Here is a 22,176-nt window from a genome sequence, read left to right on the forward strand (position 1 = left end):
CTCCAACCGAAGGTCTCTCTCCCGTGGGTTGCAAAGCAGGGACAAAACTCGCCTTACCATGGTCATATCACGGGGTGCAAGGCATCCCATGAAAGTCCCTTCCTCAGGGGGTCAAATTCCCCCTGAGTCAGAACGTTTAGGGCTCTCAGTTCAGTTTTTCTGCCCCAAGCATTCTAATGGTGCTCCTTTGCTCCGTCTCAAGCTGCCAACGTGGCGGGGGGGGGGGTAGGGAAAGAAGGCCACTTCCCCTGCATTCCTTCTGACCGTCCTGATCCAGCTCCAGGACGTCTCTGAGCTTTCGGCTCCTCTCTCTCTCTAGCTGCTGCTGCATTTTGGAACTCCCTTCAAATAGAAGCCCACCCCCTCCTTCCAAAAGGGGTCTCAAGGGTTTTGGGGAAGTAATTCAGTCTCACCCCAAACAGTCTCTACTGAGCTTGGTTCTCTCTCTCTCTGTCAGATACCTCTGCGTCTCAGCCTGGCCATGTGGCATATTTGCTGCTTCCCGGTTATCTTCTCGGCTTTCAGCTCTCTATTCAGTGCTGTCTCTGCTGCCATTCTTCTGCTGCCCACTCACAGTGGAGAAAACTCCCCCCAGCCTTTTGGCCACAGCACCCGGTCCAGTTTTAACGCTGCGCCAGGTTTCCACAGCCCCAGCCAGGGCTGAGGGCCTTGGCCCCCAGCGGGGCTCCCTGGTCCCTCAGCTCTAACACGTGGTGTCTCAAGCCACGGCTGCCTCTCTTCCAACTACGTAATCTGTCTCCTTTTCCAGTCTGTTGTAATCTGTTCATTTCACAGGGGCGAATTGTAGCTTCTGATTGGCTCTACACCAAGAACACCACCCCCTGGGATTAACCACCTTCCAACTCCAGGGGAAAACCCTTTTTAGCCCACAACAGTTGGGCAGCTGATGCTTCTGGTTGTTCCCACCTTTACCATGCAAGAGTTCCTGGTATGATCAGGGAATACCTCATGGCCCAGTTGGTCAAGGGATGCTTTGTGGCTCAGCTGGTTTGGTTACATCTTGTCAAGAACTTCTGAGATCCCAGAGCAGGCCCGAGGACTGGGGGAGTGGGATGCACCATCACACCTTAATTTGTCTAAAACTGAAAAGGTGCAGCTCATGTCACTGGGATTTTAAATTTGTAGCAGTGCACAGGGCTTTAAATAAGCATAATGAAGAATGTCACCCACTCTCAGGATATTCTGTAGTTTCAAATGAAATTAAAGAGATATACAGGTGCTTTCTAAGCTGCTGCTACAGGTGCATATTCATGCTGCTATAATCAGCAGTAGCAAGAGGAGTCAGCCTTCTGTAACACTACTCAGTACTTTCTAGGATAGAGCCCATTCTTAGGAATTTCACCCAAGATTCCTCTTTTTTCACTTTTTTTTTCTACCATTGGAAATTCACAATTTTTCATGCATACTTCCAGCCTAGAACAAGTTTTAGTTTTACAGATCCTACAAAGAAAACAATGGTTGCTATTCTTAAATTTTCTGTGTACCCAAGAAAGATACAGCAGCTACAGATGTCTCATACCTGACTACTAAACCATCTGTATCACACAAAGAACAGAGATACCCAGAAGTCTTGAAGTAAATGCATCACCAACATTGGAGCTGGCAGTCTGCTTCCATATGGACTGGACTATGGATTTCAGAGGGAAAACAACTGTACTTCTAAGAAGGTAATTATATATTTCCTATAAAGCTTCTTTAATCACTCTGCCTTGAGCTGTAAATGTCATAGAGATCTCAGCCAAGCAGAGGCAGAATTCATTAAGCAATTAAATATGAGAAGACAAGGAAGAAACCAATGTGAGAATGAATTAGAAACACTATTCTTTTTTTAGTGCATTGATTCAATATTGAGCAAAAGCCACATAGATAACGATGTCTCTCTAAAAGCTTCACTCAGAAATGAAACATAGGGAAGATTAAACAATTTTTCCCACAGACAAAACCCACCACTGAATTTTAGCCAAAAACTGTTACACAGTCATCAAAACAAAATCTTACTTTAAAAGAAAATTCTAAAAACATTTGTATCTCAGTGCTCACTTTGGAAAAAAATAATAAACAGAACAGATCAACCCTTTAAAAATCACATTCTTAAGTACCAAAAAACATGATTGCAAGCAAAAAGCTTTGAGTATTAGTAAGTATAGTAGGAGTAATATGCTGTCAGAGACAGAGACAGGAGAGCAACTGTGATTTCACCAGACTGAGTTTCTGGACTGTCATCAGGAGCACTTCCATGCAGAGTTCATTACAATGATTCATATTCAAGGCTGCTGGGTTTGGAGTAATCTTTTGTCAGGTGTTAGATTTAATATTCCTACGAGTCTCACTTAGGATATGATCTTCTCTTTCCCGTCATTCTTCTCCCATTCTGTCAAACCCGGGAGCTGTGGTACTCACTATGTTACCTTAAACCCATTGCTGTAACAGGTTCCACAAGCGGAGCAAGCCCCATGCTGTGTCACAGAGAAAACCAGGAGAAGAGAGCTCAAATGTAAAACAAAGCATGTGCTGTCACCATTTCAGCTAAAATCTAAGTGACCTTTTCATGACAAGGCCACGTGGCTTGATGCCACTAGGGGGAAGAATCAGGAAGAAGTTTATTCTTTTCATTTTCTCCTTTTTTTTTGCTTTTTGTTTGAAAAATGACAGCTGAGGCAATAATGTAACATTTAATCATCTTTTCTTTTTGACCTGAGCACATCTTTTATCACTAGGTGACAGTAAAAAAACACCGATTAGGGCACACACAAAAAAAAAAAAAAAAAAAAGACAGAAGAAGAAGAAAATGCACAATATGACATATTTTTCCCCTGATAAACTATTTGTTTTGAATGTATTTAACGAATAATTTTCAAATCAAAGATCCTCACAAATCAAACAAGCTACTGAAAAATAAACAGGAAATCCTACCTGAGCCTTAAATCTGTCTTTTCCAGAGTGAGAAGGAATACAAGCTCTCTACAGTGATATACTTGCATCTTACTGAAGTCTGATCTGACACCAGGAATTCCCCACAAGCCCTTTCTGCAGTGCCACACATTGGCCCCAGGGTTGGGTGGGATCCTGGTTTGCAGACTACCATGTGCGTGCCCAGGAGCTTGTCCTGGACTGCAGTTCTTCCCCAGAGCACCTGTGATTGGTAACCAAACTGTCTCATCCAAACCTTGCCTATGTAACCCCCGACTGCTGATGAAGGATCCAGCGAGTCCCGAATATCAAACCCCTGCAGACACCACACTGGTGATCCTTCATCATGCATCCCATCAGGTTGCCTTTCAAATACCACCTTCTTTCATTGCTTCCTCAGCACAATGCGCCTCACTAACTAAACTTTACTATAACCTGTCTACCTACAGAAAACACCGATATGGAAATACAATTGAAGGTAAAGTAACTGAAAGAGTGTGCTTTCTCTGCATCCATTACCTGAGTATCAAATGAAATGCAGAGGCTTCAACATTAATATTACTTCTGAAGTTTTAAAATTATATTGTTTAATAATTCAGCGTAAGCTCCATTGGCTTCAATCTTTGAATGCAACTTTTTATTTCTTCATTTCCTATTTTCCATTGCTGCAGCATTGATTTCTGACAGAAGGAAAATAAACTGCTACAAATATGATGGAATACTCCAACTGCCTGCAATTTTTAATTGCTGGTCAGCGTTGTTATCAGACAAATTTCAATAACAAGCTGACTCTATTCCTATAGGGAAAAAAAGATGACTAAAAAAACCAAGCACCTTTATTAGCCGTAAAACATCCACACTTGCACAAAGGATCAGACAGTAAAGAGGGGGAAAAAAAAGCTTTTTTTTTTTGATCTGGGACTGCATCAGCAATGACAGCCTGCATGAAATCACTGCTCCCTATCCCAGAATGTGCAGGACATGGGCAAGCAGGGAGGCAACATTTGGAAAGGGTGGTCAGCTGCGCTAAAACAGCAAAGAAGGAGAAATAATCTCCTACTACTAGTGGCCACCAGCAAGACTGCAGTCCTCACCACAGCCAGAGTCAGTGTTACTGTCTCTTTTGCTTCCACTCAACAATATGCATTAATAATTTAAGCCAACCTGCAAGTGTAAAGCAATGAGCATGATAAGTTCATATTCATGTCTATGATTAAATATTTTCAGCTAATGCATTTATATTTCAAATTTTGTTTGCATAAATTGGATTTGCAGTAGCCGGCAACTCATCAAAAAATTAATCATACACTTATTTTAAATTGCACAAAATATATTAATTCTCATGGTACTAAAACACACATGGTACCTTAGCAGCCCAGAAGAGATTTCCACATAACATTTATTTTCTAATTTTTTTCTATTTTCTTTTAATATACAGCTATCCTATGTACAGAGTGCATACTCTTGCATATAGATAATTTTCCCTACTCTTAATAGGTAAATTCTTCAACAGATTTTCAACCAAACAATCATAATAGTAAACTATTAAAAACATCATCAGGAGAAATGGTCAAAAAAAACCCCAAACCATCATTATTTCATTTACGACAGTTTCACCCTTTTGTATCTGACTGACCCCCACATCTTTTCCATTCTCCTAGCTCCCAGATTTGGGTAGTGGTAAGCTGCAGTGGAAGATTCTTGAAGAAACTGGAAATATAAAATTACAAGACTTGATCTGACCTACTTTTTTCATATTTGGAATAGCTACTTGTACATATGCACGGGTGTTTGCACCAGTCTAAACCAGAAAGGTTTCGAGGAAGCAGGGGATTTGCATTGCTATTACTCTAGTACTGGCACTTTAATAGAGTTCCAAGGAAGAACCTGAATTCAATATTTATAGTACAACGTATGGCTCCTCTTAGGAGAAGAAGAGTTTTAGCTACCTGCATCAAGACTAATCTTGATCCAACATCTTCCTACACAAAATAAATCTAAAATTGAAAAAATATTCTTGTTAGGCACTTTCTTTTAGCTAAATTTTCCAACAATCAAGAAAGAATGTCACCTAGTATAAGCTGCCATACTGATATAAAAATCAGATCATGGTATAATTTTCTCAAACGCATTTCTTTGATAAAATAGTAGAAAAACCCAAAATATGCTATTTTCAATTCTTAAAATAATATAGAATGTGTGAATTAACATTTTCAAAAGAAACAATCGCACCATCAATAATTTTTGGAAAGTTCTTAGTTATCTTGATATGTCAAATCATTACAAGACACAAATAAAGCATATTTGGACAGGCATCTACAAACCAGACTAGAAATTGTAATTCTGAGTGCAAAATGGGATTTCTCATCTCAATTCTCTTACATAATGCAAATGCAAAATCAATACTGTGTCATCCATGAAAAAAAAAAATCAACATCTATACGCAGCCCAGTTATGAATGAAGATGGCATAGCAGTAGTTTCCCAATTCATAAAAGTGATGAAGAAACAAGTGCATTGATTTCAAAACCTCTCCTTATTACAGCTATAAAAGAGCTTTAGGATTAAGTTTCCAAGTAAAAATATTTGTAGGAAGCAATCTAGAGTTTACTGTACAAAACCAAGAGTATGTTCTCAAGGGGAATAAACTTTCGTGTGACAACTCTCCTCATAGCAAGGCTGCAAACAGGTAATTAATTTATAGATCTTTGCATTAAGTAGAAACAGCTCTTATCTTCTACCTCTGAAACAGCACTATGGCAGATCCCTAAGGCTTCATAAAGGGAGAGAGGTTTAGAGTGAATGGAAAAGTAGAGGCTCAGTGGAAACTCCAGCCCCCTAATTTTGGACTGTTCAGTGCTTTAGAAAAACCTGCAAGCTTCTGGACTATTCAAAAACTATTCTTAGTAGCCAATTTGTCCATGTCTAATTTCCAGAAGAAGATCAGTACATTGCACATGATTTTTATCAAAATGCTGCAGAATTACTGCTCCAGGCCTTCAATTTCCATGTGTTACAAAGATAAATAGCCCTAAAAGTGAAAAATTAAAGAACTTTTCCCTCTCATTTTGGTCTTTTTTTTTTTTTTTCATTTCGAAGGAGAGAGACTAGACTTTAGAAGATATTGAAGTCTGAAGTTAAGAAGTGAATTCATGGAAACCAGGTACGAATTCTTTGTTTTGTTTAAATTACCTCCTATCTAACTGTATTATATCCCCTTTTAAATTAATGCTAATATGGAAACATTTTGCCATCCTTTGAGCATAAGCCAAATCATTTAATCCTTATTGACTAAAAATATTGGCCTCTTCTTTGGGACCATTTCTCCCTTGTAGATGAAACACGTGCATTCAATAAATAAAGCCTTAGATTTAGCACACTTGAGCTTATTCCGAAGGTGTGCTTTAAGAACACATTGCCTGTGAAACAAACAAGAAAAACCCCAAGACACAGATACATTACATATTGTATCTGTTGCTCTTTGTTCTCAAAATGGTTCAATGGAAAAAAAAAAACACCAAAGAACTGCAAATCTTAATATAACAAGTGTTTCATTGTAATGTTGATAGTAAATTGGAAATTATTACCCTGCTAAAATTTCCATAGAAACATGGTTTATAAGGGTGGGAGGAAAAAAAAGGCCTAAGTATAGGTAATACATCCATTTTTAAATCAGTTAAGTGTTGGCCAAAAAGAATATCAATATTCTATTTAATTTACAAGCTCTGTCCATACTAAATAGTTCATTATCAGTAACAAAAAATATTAGAAGACAGGATGTTGAAATGTGATTTGAATCACTGCACCAATCCCATGCTACCCTATCTGCCAGATGTGCTGGATACTTCAGATTAGTACACAGCATTTTAATTTAAAGTAGTGAGTTCCTGCACTTGGCCTTGTTTAAATCAGTATTGGTAGCAAAGAGCTAGCAAAATGATAAAAAAACCCTTTTACTTGTTCAACCTGAATTTCATCTTTCATGAGCCCTTGGAGCCTACAGTATCATTATCTATTGGGCTTTGAAGCACAAGAATTATACAGAAGTCAGCCTTTTCACCTCGGTCTGATCTCCCTGTTCTAAAATAAGAGAACTCCTGTCTTCCCCAGATAATCAGTTTTCTCACCTCCTGCTCATCCATTTTTGACCATGCCTCTGATAGAATCCCTTGATAAATATACAGGGGGATTCCCAGACCTGAGCCTTAAATGTCAAACGTTAGAGAGCTAAAAACAATCAAACAACCAACCATTCCACATCGAAAAAACAAAACAAAATTAAAAAATACAACTCCACAACAAGCACATATTAGTGTGTGTAAGAAAGGAGTTTCATCTAAAATGTTTATCTCCTCACTGCTTTTTACTGGTTTACTTCCAAACAACTGTGTTGGTCCTGCATTAGCTAAGACACTCGAGGTCAAGTTCTACCAGAGCACTTCAGCAAAATATGTTTAAAGCAGGATTCTCTCTGTTAAGAGGTTTGATGAAAGGATTTCTCTTACTCATGGTGTGATAATACATGACTAAACATCTAAGGCAGGTATCTGTATGCAGATTTAAACATCCAACACTGGGGGACTGTTCTCCCTAGCAAGGAACAGCAACGCTCTGATTTCACACACTACACTCACTGTCACGCAGACCTGGAAAGACATCTCTGAATCTCTGGTTCACCAGATGCTACAGAGGTACTTCTGTACCATAAAGGTAACAAGCACAGTTTTGCCAGTGAAGAAAGAGATCTGCATAAGGCCTTGCTGTCTGCTTGGTACAGACACCAGAACTTCTAATCGGTTTTGCAGTTTGGAGGGAGTTTTTGCTTACTGATGCAATGATTTCTCTGTGAAAGATTAAAAGATGACCAAATTGCCATCTTTATTAATTAAACTAAAATTAAAAAAAAAAAAAAGAGAGAACTAGATATCCTGGTGCTTGTTCACAGGTAAAATTGACTATCAAATCACAGTTCAGCCAATCAATAGTCCCTTGCCAGAGAAAAAAGTTTCAGAAATTTCCTTTAACAGCTAGCTTTCCAGTCTCAGAAACATTTGAGGTTGTTGCTCTTTTAGCAAACCATAATCAATAGCTGTGACTAAAAGAAGTAGGTTAAATTTTCCTTTATTTGATTAATCCCACTTCTAACTTCCACAATTTTAAAAGGCTTATCTGAAGGAGGATAAAATAGTATTTGTTTTTCAGCCATAATTTGAGAGGTTTCTGCATGTAGCTGGTCCTCATCCCCTGAGGTCTGTGATTTCAGTGAAGCCACCTGTGCTGAGCAGAGAGTTCTACTACTCAAGTATTGGGATTCAAACCACACTTAGCACTCTAACCAAACACAAGGCACCTGTAACAGCTTAAGTCATAATGCCATATATCTTTTCTCTTTCTCTGTTCACTGTCTATCTTGATCCCTACTATCTCCCTCTTTGACATTTCATCTAGTCTGGCTTCCAAATGCACACAGTATCTTATCAACTCACAGCAACACAAATACCCTCTATCAGCCTTCTTCTTCCTCCCACCCCTCCCACCATTTCACGTCTCCTTTTTCACCTATTGTCTCCATTCTGCCCCACTGCTGCTCCACAGTGCTGTTACCTCCTATTTCAGGGTCTGCTTTATGACCCACACAATTATTTTACTCTACTTAAAATTTAGCAATTGTGAGAGCAAAGTGAAAAGTGTAACCAGACAAGCATGGACTTCCTGGGGTTTTGTAAAAAAAAAATAAATCAGAAAACAGAGAGGACAGGTTCTCACAAAATAAGCAAGAATAAAAGGCGAGCAGTCATGCTATTTCTCCTGACATGCAATAACTTCATGCATTGTCCTGCCACTCTACCAAGGATGAGACGACTGAGCCAAGATGTTCCCATGCCAGCAGTTTCTCAAAGCCCATATCACTCTCTGGGCAGGCACAGGATGGAGGCAAACAGGTCTTGGGGAGAGTGTATGTGCCCAGGGAGCTGCAGAGACAGCACTGTTATAGCTCGCTCTCTCTGAACAGCTCTCATACCATGGGAGAGAAGGGAATCGCACACTACATTATACCTGGTGCAAAGATGCTGCCTTCTTCCAGCAGCAAAGAGCCACACTGAGGCACCACTGATGCCACTCTCCCAGCCACCACAACTGCTGAGAAAGCCTTTGCAGGGGAAGGAAACAACCAGCTGCCCTCAGGGAGGTATCCGTCCTGTTTTGATAGTAAAGAATGGGGACAGATAGGAAATCAAATTATATCTCTTTTCTTCTCAAGCATGAGTGGTGCATTTCCTCACACAGTAAAAAGAGCATGCAATGTTTAATGAAACATTCACTTCCTAACACAACTGAATTCACCAGGGCATTCCTAGTCTTTCCTCTTCTAAAGAGGAATGACACCATCCATTCAACAGTAAAACAATACAATATGCATTTGGAACAATAAACAAACAAACCTAAATAAGAAAACCATCAATCCACTGTTCTTTTAAAAAATAAGAATACTAAGAAAGAAAGGCTTGTGTAAGAGGAAATAATTAAAACTAACCATACAGAAAAATAAACCCAAAATCCAAAACCCAACAAATAATTAAAGGTAACCTTTAAATTATTATTGCAGTCTATAAGAGACCTGCTGAAAACTTTAATAATATTGTTTGGAACATCAGTCATTTTGCTCTTGCTGAAATTCATTTCTGATAATGCAATAGTAACATCTCAGGAATGATATTAAATTTCTACTTTGTATTAAAGTAGAATTATATTAGCATGCTACAGTATGTGTATCCCTGGTAGGATTACTTTCATGCTGGAAAAAACAGTTATTTTTCTATTACTGAAATAAGTTATCTATTTTGACACTGGAAAATATATTTCACTGAACTATAAACTAACAAAAGCTCTCATCTAAGAGAATATCACTAAAGTTTCTCTCCTGGTGTATTTTCAATTCCTAGCCAGCAGCAATTCTGTTAATTTTTTTGCACAAACTCATTTGATTTGTGGCATACCTGTGAGACCATATCCTAAAGTTAGTATGTCCAGTCCAATTACTCTTGTTCAATCCTTGACCAAACTATTGGGAAATCTGCCTGAGAAAAGAACAAAAGATTGCAACTGACAGATGTATATCTTTCTGAACAAAACACAAGCAGCCCCCTTCCAGGATCTCTCTTGATTCAGTCTTTCCATTTGACTACCTGAACCCTAAGAAAATGAGCCCTACACCAGCTTGGAGGGAGGAAGAAATGGAGAATCAGAGTTACGTTTATATTCAAACACATCTGTACTTTAGTGACATAATTTTCCAAGGCACCCAACCTCATGTTAACTTTTGCTTTTCAGTTTAAGATGTGGGATCACTGGTTTTCATCCACCTTTCATTCACACTGATGGATCAACTTGAACATCCTCCAGCTGGCCTTAACCTTCCAATTTATTGTTAGGATACGGAAGAAATGAGCTCTAACAGGGATTTATAAGGGAAAATGAGGGAAGTCACCCTATCTGATAAAATCTGCCTCCGGTATAAGCCACAAACAGTTTCAGATATGAATTACAGAGGTTATCAAAGACAGGCCAGGAATCAAGCCCCTCAGTCATGGATCAATCCCTCCACTAATGGATCAAGACCATGGTTAGCAAAATCCATACTTCAGCAAAATCCAGGCTTTAGCCATATAATTACTTCAAGTACTTTTCCAAACATACACCTTAATTTTCTAGCGCTGATTGATGTGTAATTTACAGTGTATTCTGTATCAGTTTTGAAGCTGACCAACACAATTTGGGCAAAAAGCTTAATGGGCATTAAGTTTGGCACTGGCACGTGTACACCATGTGTGTTCCAACTGCTGGCCTGAGGGACGTTTCTTTTCTGTTGCGATAACACCAGAATCAGGAAGAAGACAGTGAACTTGAATATATTCTAGCAAAGCTCCCAGCAATCACCTGGGGAGCAGAAATTGCCACCTCGGAGCCAAGAACCAACTTTCTGCCAAGCCTGACCGCAGCGGCAGGTGTCGCTGTAAGGCAGAGCTACGGCAATTAGTAAATTATTGCGACACAAACAAGAACAGAAGCAGGCAAAAGATGCTTCATGGTACGCGTTAAGAACATGCAAATTCTTGACAGCTGGTAGCTGTGCACACTTCTTGTGCTAAGTGTTTTGGTGGCAAACATGATCAAACAGCAGATTGCTAGTATACACCTGCCTAAAAAGAAACATGGAAATTCTTACTATTGAGGTAACAGCTTGCATAGCAGCATTCATTACGTATAGTTTTCCATTTACTTTGCTCAGTCCTCTTCCACACATTAAAGAGTTTGCTGCTATTCAATGCAAACAGAACTCTATGCAGCACCCAGTTGTTGAATCCCCTGAGAAGAGCAGCAAACTGCCCAAATGGTGCCTTTAAGTTCTTGTAATGGGCCTGTCACTCTAGTGTCCAGTCATCCCAGGTTAGGGATTTTGTATCTTCTAGGGAGCAGTGTCAGCTGGGTTATACCCAGCACAAAACAAGGTTCAGGCACCGCTTTGTTCTGCTCTTCACTTATGTGGCATTTCAGCCAGAGGCTGGTATCAAGGATCACCATTTTTGACCATCTTTAGGTCGTTTAGGATTCTGTAACGTGTTTCCCTCCACACTGCCTGGAAATTGCAGAGCCTGATGTCTCCCTGAGAGAAGGCTTTTTTTCAGAAGGGTTTTCAGCCTGCTGTCAAGCCATCTCTCCCTTCTACTCTTTCATGCCTGAAATATTAGCCTTCAGTTACCACTGACACAAAAAAGCCATTTTCTGCTACAGCATTGAGCCATTTTACAAAGAAACTGCCAGCAAAATTAAGACCTAGTCTTCTACTACAAAGCCTGTCAAAGCAAGGGGAGTAGTTTAAATAATGACAAGGCAAGAAAAATACTAACTTATTGTCCAGAGACTGCTAGAACTACAGTGCCATGATTTACTTAGATGGAAAAGACGGCTGATCCTGCTAAGAACAGATTCTACAAAGTCTTGACTTGCCTTAACGGCTTTAAGCAAGGGATATAAAAGCCAGTGCTCTTATCACCACTACCAAAATCTACTACTAGAGGTGCTAACTTTGTTTAAAAAGAACATTAAGAAAGGAGATTTACATTACAGTAAGCAAAGAATGTGCTGAGTACTTGCACTGCCTGCAGCCTGGCAGAAGGTGCAGATCAGCAGAACTACTGAGCAAACTCTGAGCAAAGAGGGTTTCTCCTGTCCAGCCGTGCCCTGGAAGGAGCAAGGTAAAATAGCTTCTCATCAAGGAATCCCCTTAAAGCTTCAAGTAGACCATACTTGAGGTTTTTGTGTTTCTTTAGCAAACAAAAAACATTTCTACAGCAAATATTTTATGCTGCCCTCTCTGAAGCACAGTCATAGTTTTCCTGTGGGGAGAAGTATAAGAACTTGGAACATGAACAGACAGTCACTTCTTCAACAAGGCCCAGAGCTGCTATTTCACACCACCACCAGAGTTGATACCACCAGGCCATAGTGGTAGTTAATGACAGTAACACAAACCAAACCATCAACTATCAACTAAGGGTTGTCAGATTTTCCCTGCTTCCTTTTTCCATTGTCTGAATATTTAACTGAGCTGAGCCTTCTTTCTTCTTCCATCCTCAAAACCCCAAGCTCTCCTTAATACACATGTAGCAGCACACTTGCCCTTGTACAGGGACCTTCCAGAATCCAAGGAAAACTCAGCTTCTGAACAAGTGCATGAAGGCACTGCAGGGCATCAGGCAAGCAAAGTACTTTAGTACAACTTCTACTCTTGTCATTCGTCAGTCCCTATCTCTTTTTTCTTAAACGTAATATGAACAGAACCTAGGCCTAAGAGTTTTTGTGCTTACAGTGACTGGCACATCATAGACCCTCTCCAGGCACTGCCTTAATAAAAACAAGACAGACAAAGCGGAGAGAAAATGGATAACATAATATCTACAAAACACACAATACCCACTGGAAGCAACCTGTAGGTTGCTAATGCCAGTCCCTAATGCAGTGGTAGTCTCTTACTTACGTCTGTACAATATCTAATAAAATACAAGTTCTGGGAAAGAAACTCATCATCTCCTTCTGTTCCTCTGTGCAAACAAGACTTCTTGTTTACCAGTTCAGCAAAGATCCTGAGCTGTGACCAGAAAAATAGGTAGCAAAATTATGTATTTTGCTCTGGACTGGACCCCACCTCCCATGACTGTGATCGGCTAGGCAGGAGGTGTCAGTCTCATTGCTCTACTCCTGTGATAGTTTTCACCAGCAGTACTTGGTCTGTGACCCAAGGAAGGTGTGCAGCTATACCAGGGGTGGGCACAGGCAAAGGAGGCAACTGCAGACGACACTCGGGCTTGGGGAATGGGAGACTTGGCTGCTACATCTATCTTAGGAGCCAGAAGTCAAGCCTAAACACTGAAAATACAACCTGAACCAGAGGAGACACAACAGCAGCTTATATACCTGCACTGTAAAGCAGCTTTAGAGGAGGAAAGAAAATCCTACAGACCATAGTAAGGGAAGAATAAGGTTGTAAAAGGTTTCATTTCCCATAAAGCTTAACATCAAGTTAATGATTACAGTCCAAGCAGGCACCAATTTTATTTAAAAATTGGATTTTGACTGTCTTCCTATTTTTTTAAGGTGATGGAACTGCATGGCCTGTTAAAATTTGATTTTCCTTGGGCTTAGCTTTTGTATATATAAAAGGAAAGTATTGCTTGCAACATCCCTTTGTCAGACAAGTTTCAGAGAAATCTGTTTCAAAACATATTCAGTAGTAAAATCAGAAACCATTTTCAAACTGAATGCTTCTGTTTTAAAAGGCATGACTTTTCTTAAAGAAATGTTTCTGGTAATGTATGGAAAGGCAATTATGATGCAAGAAAAAAGGGAGGGTGTAATGTGTGCAATGAGAAAGAAAATATCACTGCTCAATGCTCAATATGCTCAGCACACTTTTCTGTAGCTTGAAGTATTAAAGACTGCTAAATTTTCACCTAGGTTTTTATTTACTATTTCATGGCAGCATTAAACCAGCCTTTTTAGTAGTTTTGCCGTTTAGAAATACCTTTATTCTCCCCTTTTGTCTAGTTGCATGGACATTTTTAAAAAGCAGCCCTTAAAAGCAAAACTAGATTTTGTTACTGCAATTGCCATAATATCAGAAATATGCCTTGTGGGTGGCCAAGGGATGTTTAATGTTCTTGTGACATGGTTCATAGCAGCTTGGTCCATGTCCCAACCTGACTGGAGCTCCACAATAAAGTTAGCAGTGATAAATGTAATTCTCCTGAAAGTAAGTTGTGTGAAGTTTCCAAGGTGTCCTACCATTAGAAAAGATTCAGCTTCAGTTCATATGAATCCACATAGCTACAGCTATCTAAAATCCCACTGCCAAGAGGTGCACTTTTTGTTCATGCTTATGTCCTCAGCCTTCATTTTCAAGCCATCTGTTATCGCACCAAAATCCAAAGGATTTTTATCTAAGACAGAATGTTCACACCAGTAATGAAAAGACACCTGAATAGTCCATGAATATGTATCTCCAAGATAACTGCCTAGACTGAAAAGCCAGATTCAGGATTGGCAAGGTATAAGAGGCTACAGAAACATAATTTCTTCTTTTCACAAAATCATCTTAAAATATCCATTTAAAAAATCGTTCATCTCAACTCTATTTGTAAGTATACATAATCTGTATCAAAAGCTACTATACCCTTCATGATATGAACATGGGAGCGTGTGGTCTTTAGTACCACCTATGGTATCTTTCTCTAGTGAGGTTTTTACGTTATTTATGTTCAGTTGAGATCAGTTACTTCATCTGTGCCTTCTGCACACACTCACTAGTCTTCCCAGCAAGCATATAGACTCAATATTAACTCAAATTAAATGCTTTCCTCACAGAACTGTTAAAGTTGGTGTCAGAACTAGGTTACATAAATGGCACTGTGAACCAGAAGTCAAGAAGCACCAGAAATCGCTCCTTGAGAACACGCATTTTTGAGATACTACAAATTGAGCAATTTCTTTTAGTCTTTAAACTGCATTATAATGATACTGCACCTCAGATTCAGGAGAGAGGATAAGTAAAATAATTTTAAAACAAGCAAGTTATTACAAAATTGAAGGCTACTGGAAAATAAAATTATATGTTAGAAATTTTCTTAGAGAAACTTTCCTTTGCCTTTCAACTTAAACTGAGCAATAGAAAACACTACACTTTGTGTCTTTTGAGTGCAAAGCTAAACAGTAATATCTGGGAAACAGCCAGAATCAAACTTTAACCAAAATTTCCAATTTCTTCTAATAAGCTAAGCTATAGAGTTCATTATTTGGACCAAGCTGCAGGATACGATTGGATAAAGGAGGAGTCAAATTCATCCAATTCCACCTACTCCCTACTCAACACAAGTATGTTGCAAGGCTCAAACTACCCACGTGTGGTACTCCTATAGTACTCCTAGTTTTCACAGGGATGCCTTCGAAACTCCCTTTCTACTCTCTAATATTCAGCTCACCTTGAGTCTCTCTTGTCAAACTACTGTTAATGTAGAAGGAAAATACAATTTACATCTCACTCCTACTAATCAAATCTGAATAAATAAAAAGACATCTTTTAATCATTAGTCTGAAACAAGAATGACAGTAATACAGACACAGAGGAAGACGAAGTAAATAATTTTATTTTTGTTTGTTTTTTTTTCCCCTACCCCTAACTTTAGGGAGACTATTAAAATCCACTTTCCCCTGCCATTTGAGAATTATGTGGTAATCCCAAACACATGAAAATAAATTCTTTATTCCACCTCCTCTTCCTCCATGCTCTCTGCATTTATGGTGGTTATAATTTTGCTACTCATAGAGAGTGATGGAGAATGCAGTCCAAATGCAGCAAAGCCAGTATTAACTAATAAAAGGAAATCTCATCACGGAAGGGAAAAGTTATCAGGAAGCTTAAAACCCATCTGAAATTAACACACAAATCCACTTCCCAGTAGCCCCACGGTAGGTTCAAAGCCAATTCTCTCGACGAGTGCTCAACTCAGAGAAGGGGATAAGGGAAAACACGAGGAGAAATAAGTAAGGTGAGAGAATCTCTACGTGTACATTTATGTACATAAATTTTTATTATTAGCATAGTCACTGAGCAAGCAAATTCCTGTGGATTTAAATATACTGCTTTAACATGTTATTTCTTGTGAATTTTAAATGTACAATTTCTACCACAGCTTTCAAGTCATTAACTCAATATAAGATTCTGAGGGAAGAAAAAAAACCAAAACATATATTAAGTAATTTTTAAACAGAACTAGATCATGTAGAGCTTTACTGAACACCCATTCCAAAAGAAAAAAAGGATAATCCAGTCAAGTTTATCAATCACAAATTACTTTCAAAGTGAAAGAAAATGGAAATTATTCTTTCACAGCTCATCTAGATCTACCAGCATATTTTATTATCATCTGTACCAGGACCTTCTACTTTAATTCTGACACCCCCTTCTTTGGCAGGGTAAGTCTTTTGAATCTACTAGAATCTTTAGTGAGTGTGCTAAATAAACCAACAAAAACAAATAAAAGTCCACCAAGCCAAGTTCTGCACTTTTTATTTATATATTTACATAAAAATTGATTCTATGCATATTAACATTGTATATACAATATACACTACTAAATTAAAATAAAATATTTTTAGCATTCTTTCTAACAAAAGAAAAACCTTTTTATATTTATGTAAACTTCCTTTGGAAGCTGAAACAGATATTTATTGTCAACACCATCTTTTGAACACCAAACACTGTTTCAGAAATATTTTGATTAATATTTTAGGTATATGGATCTTGATATTAACTGTGGTAAAATTCAACATAACAGATTATGCTAACCTATTTGAGAAACATTAGAATAGCAGTATTTATTTATGAGGCAATAAAATGAGTGGGGAAAAAAATAAAAGCTCTCAAATGAAAGATCTGCTCTTTCAACAATGTTCCTGACAAATATTTTTGAATCATACATAGTCAGTGGGGTGGTTAAACTCACTAAGGTAATGCCCATCCACAAGAAGGACTAGGAGGAGGATTTAGGAAACTACAGGCCAGTCAGCCTGACCTTAGCACCCAGCAAAGTTATGGAGCAGATCATCTTGAGTGTGATCACATGGCACGTACAGGATAATCTGGGAATCAGACACAACCAACATGGGTGTAGGAAGGGCAGGTAGTGTCTCACCAATACAATCTCCTTTTATGACCAGGTGACCCACCTAGCAGATAAGGGAAAGGTGGATGTTGTCTACCTGGACTTCAGCAAAGCCTTTGATGCTGTCTCCCATGGGGCATTCTCCTGGAAAAGCTGGCAGCCCATGGCTTAGACAGGTGCACTCTGTGCTGGGTTAAGAACTGGCTGGAGGGCCAGAGAGTGGTGGTGAATGGTGCCACATCCAGTTGGTGGCCGGTCACTAGAGGTGTCCTCCAGGGATCAGTGTTGGGCCCAGTTCTGTTTAATATCTTTACTGATGATTTGGACAAGGGGGGCGAGTGTAAATTCATGGATGACACAAAGTTGACTGGCTGGAGGGCAGGGAGGCTCTGCAGAGAGATCTGGACAGACTACAAAGATGGGCCAAAACCAACAGTAGGAGGTTCAGCAAGGCCAAGTGCCAAGTCTACATTTCAGCCACAACAACCTCACGAAGCACTACAGGCTGAGGGCAGAGTGGCTGGAAAATGGCCTAACAGAAAAGGACCTGGAGATGTTGGTCGACAGCCAGATGAACATGAGCCAGCAGTGTGTCCAGGTGACCAAGAAGGCCAATGTCATCCAATGTCATCCTGGCTTGTATCAAAAATAGTGTTGCCAGCAGGACTAAGTTAGTGATTGTCCCCCTGTACTTGGCACTGGTGAGGCTGCAGCTCAAGTTCTGTGTCCAGCAGCACTGGGGCCCTTCCCTACCCTCTGGGCCCCTCTCTACAAGAAGGGCCTTGAGGCGTTGAAGTGCGTCCAGAGAAGGGCAATGAAGCTGGGGAGTGGTCTAGAGAGTAAGTGATATGAAGCCCAGATGAGGTTGTTTAGCCTGGAGAAAAGGATTCTCAGAGAGGACCTTATCGCTCTCTACAACTACCTCAAAGTAGGCTGTAGCAACGTGGGGGTCAGTCTATTCTACAAGGCAACAAGTGACTAGAGGACACAGCTTCAAGCTGCACTAGGGAAGTTCAGGCTGGACATCAGGAGGAATTTCTTCATGGAAAGGGTTGTTAAACATCGGAATGGACTGCCCAGGCAGATGGTGAGGTCACTATCCCTGAAGGCATTCAAGAAATGACTGGATGTGGCACTTAGTGCCATGGTCTAGTTCACAAGGTGGTGATTGGTCAAAGGTTGGACTCTATGCCAAACTCTGTGCTAAACGATTCTGTGATCAAGCTTTTTTAAGGTTGTTAAAAAGTATTTTATATCATGAGTGTGAAGAGCATCCCACACAGAGCAGTCAGAATCAGGGCGCTGTGGTTTCACCAAAACAACAGACATTTCTGCATAACACAAGGTAGCAGGACTGAGTTAAAGGTGCACAGCTCCAAAGGGGAGCGAAATGCAGTAAAGCATTAACAAAATGCCACCACCATGAAGTCAAATTCAGGTCAGATCTTGAAAATCATTCACAGCAGTAATGCCTGAACACATGCAGAGCCTTGTGGAAGCCTCCTTGGGGGGATGTAAGTACAGACTTCTGCTTTGGTTCAGAACTAACACATTGCCCAGAGCACACTGGCACAGAGGCTGAGTACCCAACACAGGTTCCCGGATGAGGGCACAAAATACTCCAGTACCTAAGCAAGCACAGTCTCACACTTGGCCATACACATCAAACAAATGCCATCTTTAATTAAGGTCATGCCAGACAAGCAACACAAAGTCATTTGCATGCTCTCCAGCAAGCTTAGATGAGCTATGCTCTTCCCATCTGTGATTTGGAAACAAGAGACAAGAATAAAAAAAGAACATCTATTATTGAGTTCAATAAAAACACATGAATGAACATAGCTCCAAGAGCCTCCTGCTGACTTTAAAGTAGGTATTTTTTATGAGGTATCATGCCTGTTTAGGAAACTGAGTGTTTGTTGGTACTGTTAAAAAAATAAATATATATCACCATAACTCCAAAACAAACCCTAGGAAGTCGAAACCTTTGCCATGCAGCCCAAAAGGATATTCTTACTGGGTGCCAGGGGCAAAGGTAGCACAGAAAAGTCCCATTTTTTCCCAGTTCTGCTGCCCCAACCACACAGTTAATATTTTGATGCTGGTACTCTGTAATGTAGATGTGTTCACACATCTTTTCCACTCTTTTCCTTACTTTCCCTCTTCCGTTTCCATCATTCAATTCTGTGTCAGGAACGTTTTTTTGTTTGTATGAGCATATAGCAAGTGAACTGAGCAGACGTTGTCCATTAAACTGAAGTCAATTTGGAGAGAAATACAGAAGGTTAATTAACTGCTAATGATTTTGGCATTTGTTTAGGTTAGTCCCTAAACTTAATTTATTGATGTGACAGTATATCAATGTGCCATGGTTTATAAAAGACACTTGAAAAGCAAAAAAGTTGGTCATGCAACATTTCAGAGTTGCACACTAATAAAAACTGTTTTAAAAGAACACTCTCAGATTATAAACATGAATTTCACACCTGAAACAACGTATCAGAGGAGACTTGCTCCAAGAACCAGATAAGCCTAACAGAGCCACAGAGTATTCTTCTCTGTCAGCAAAGTGTAAGTGCTTAAGTTCCTAAATAGGGGTTTAGAAACTTCAAAGCCCTCTCTGAGATTATTTCACGGCATGCCCTGATGCGGTGTTTTTTCATAGCTGCAGGTAACAGAGACATGCAAAATCGATACAGATTTGAATGAAAACTGGTCTTTCAATGAGTACAATGTAAGCTATGGCACAGACAGAACAACCCAGTAAATTTACTTCAAGTTAACTTTCATGTAAGAAATTAAAGCCAACTGTGACAATAGCATGCAAGGGTAAATAAATCCATGATTCTCAACCACTTTCAGTCACAAGTCAATCTTTCAGGCTGAAGCGCCTGAGCAAAGTCAGGTCAGGCTTCTCAGAAGCGCAAGTACAAATCACAGCATGAGTCAAGGAAACCACTTCTTGATGCTGAGGTGGGAAGGCAAAATGGCATGACTTGGATGAAAACCTGAAAGTTGGCTTTGTGTAGCATTTAGGATTTTGAACAAAAACAAAAATTAAGATCCATAGAGTTTACTCCACAAAGGAATAGAGGTACTTTCCAACCAGCTTTAGACTTAGTACGTGTACTTTCTGCCCACAGAAGTCAAAGCTGAGATAAACAGGTAACACAGTGGTGCTCAACACCACGGGGGAGACGGAATTGCACTGCCATTGATTTATGCACCAAAATCTTAATTAGGCTTCTAAACAAGAGCCTTTTGGGATTCCAGCAGAAAATGATGGTACCTGTGAACATCTCCTATGCTAAAGGACATGCAGAAGGAGTACAAGAGATATACAGCCTCAGGTAGAAGCATCTGTCTGACCACAGCCCTTTTCTTGCTCCAATATCACTATTGCAACTCTAAAAGGACTGACAATTGGTCATGAATCCCATAGTCAGGATATTCAGAACAAATAAAAAAAAAACCTTGGCACATTTTTAGCAGACTATCTGCAGTGCAAATGCAGAACTCAGGGTAAGAGAAAGACTGAGATTGTAATCAGCGCTTATTGCAGTACTCCAGTGGACCTGAATAAAAGAAAATTAAGTTAATAGTGAACTTTCACCCAAATCAGGTCTGTTCATCATTAACAGTCTGCAACCATGACAAAGGTAAATGGAAGATGATGATAGGAAATCATTCAGGAAAGCACTTAAAAATAGTCCTATTGGTACAGAGAACATCATGTTGCTATGCTGCCACATTATATATAGTACATAAATTCCAAGCAGATATATTCAAAGAAGTGTGGATGCTTATCCAATGCCTTGAATCAAGAGGTACAATAAATATAAGATTAATGACTTTTGTTGCTGGGAGAAGACCCTCAGAGAGGATCCTAAATAGTAATAACAAATGACTGCCATTTAATACGCACTGTTATGTAGTAATATTACCCTTGAAATGACACATTTGTAAAAGACCTTAATATATACCATGCCACAAACAAGTCCTCATTGGCCAGATACTTGTAAAGGATTAGCACAGTACCAAAAGCAGCACAGGGGCTGGACGGATTCCAGTTCTCATTTCATTCTGTTGTATCCCACGGCAACTCTCTGGAAGAGATTCAGCTACTTCTTTCACACTTCAGGTTTCTACCTGTCAACCACAGCAGCTTCAGTGTTGCTCCTGTGTTAAGAGTGATACTGTGCTACACATACACTGACTGTGCAGCCACAGTCACATGTTCCCTCAGCTGCAAAGGAAACAGTGGTGTCTGCTTAAACTAAATTGTTAGGTCATCCTGAAAATAAGCTGAACACCTGCTTGCTCCTGTCTTCAGAGTGAGAGGCAGAGTCACTGAGGAATCACTGCCATATTCAGTCCCAGCATCCCTTAACTCCCTCAGACATACAAGGATGATGCATCTTGTGACATTCTGCATAGAGAATGTGTGGTTTTGCCTGTCAGATGAATGCAGGATTTTGCCTGAGACAATCAGGAATAGACCTCACACATCACCACTGCCTCATCATCTGAATGACAAATGGCTGCAAAACTTTATTTCTCATCCTTCTCAGTGCCCCATAACCTACAGCTACCCAAACCAAACCAACTTCTGGCTGTTCTGTGACACTTTCCCTCCCATCTCACACAGGACATATGTGAGGGAAACAGAGCTGCAAACCCAGAGCACAGCAACCACTTCTTGTTCCCTTCTGAAAAAAAAAAAAAAAAGGTTGCTTTTAAAATTCACATCCTCTCCTTTGCCAGCTGTACCCGGTAATTTCTCTCCCTAAGAGAAGTCCCTGAGGTTTTCACATTAGGCTTTTACACGTTGTTATAACATGGTCTAACTTAGCCTCTCAATTACACCCCGTGTGCTCCCAAGGTTCGTGACACACTGTAGTAGTGGACAATAATATGTCAAAAGAAAGCATAATATAGAAAAGTAGAAAGTGCTTTGCTTGCAGATTTCAGACATTATTGGATATGCCTTATTGATTCAGCCATGCACAGCTCTGAGCTGTTATCAG

At 39.7% G+C, this 22,176-nt stretch overlaps 1 protein-coding gene and 1 long non-coding RNA gene across 7 annotated transcripts in view; one reads left to right on the forward strand and one right to left on the reverse strand.

The window, feature by feature from the left end:
* The window catches only part of TPK1 (thiamin pyrophosphokinase 1), a 307,366-nt gene that overhangs the window by 199,397 nt on the left and 85,793 nt on the right, over positions 1 to 22,176 (reverse strand). Inside the window, exon 1 of one of the 5 annotated variants that reach the window (XM_017823201.1) lies at positions 462 to 728. The exons of the other annotated variants lie outside the window; for them this stretch is intronic. Within the exon in view, the coding sequence (XP_017678690.1) occupies positions 462 to 555 (94 nt within the window). The 5' untranslated portion in view covers positions 556 to 728. Of the gene's footprint in view, positions 1 to 461; positions 729 to 22,176 lie in introns of those variants that run through there. 5 annotated transcript variants of the gene reach the window in all.
* On the forward strand, positions 1,584 to 7,699 carry LOC108501411. Of its 2 annotated transcripts, none has more exons than XR_001876184.1 (3): positions 1,584 to 1,688; positions 6,030 to 6,093; positions 7,488 to 7,699. It is a non-coding gene; the product is annotated as an uncharacterized LOC108501411 (long non-coding RNA). The 2 variants fall into 2 exon arrangements; XR_001876185.1 differs by lacking the exon at positions 1,584 to 1,688 and adding an exon at positions 5,564 to 5,619.

The sequence above is a fragment of the Lepidothrix coronata genome, unplaced genomic scaffold, assembly GCF_001604755.1.
Source record: "Lepidothrix coronata isolate B3197 unplaced genomic scaffold, Lepidothrix_coronata-1.0 Scaffold3, whole genome shotgun sequence".
In the NCBI taxonomy this organism is placed as follows: domain Eukaryota; kingdom Metazoa; phylum Chordata; class Aves; order Passeriformes; family Pipridae; genus Lepidothrix; species Lepidothrix coronata.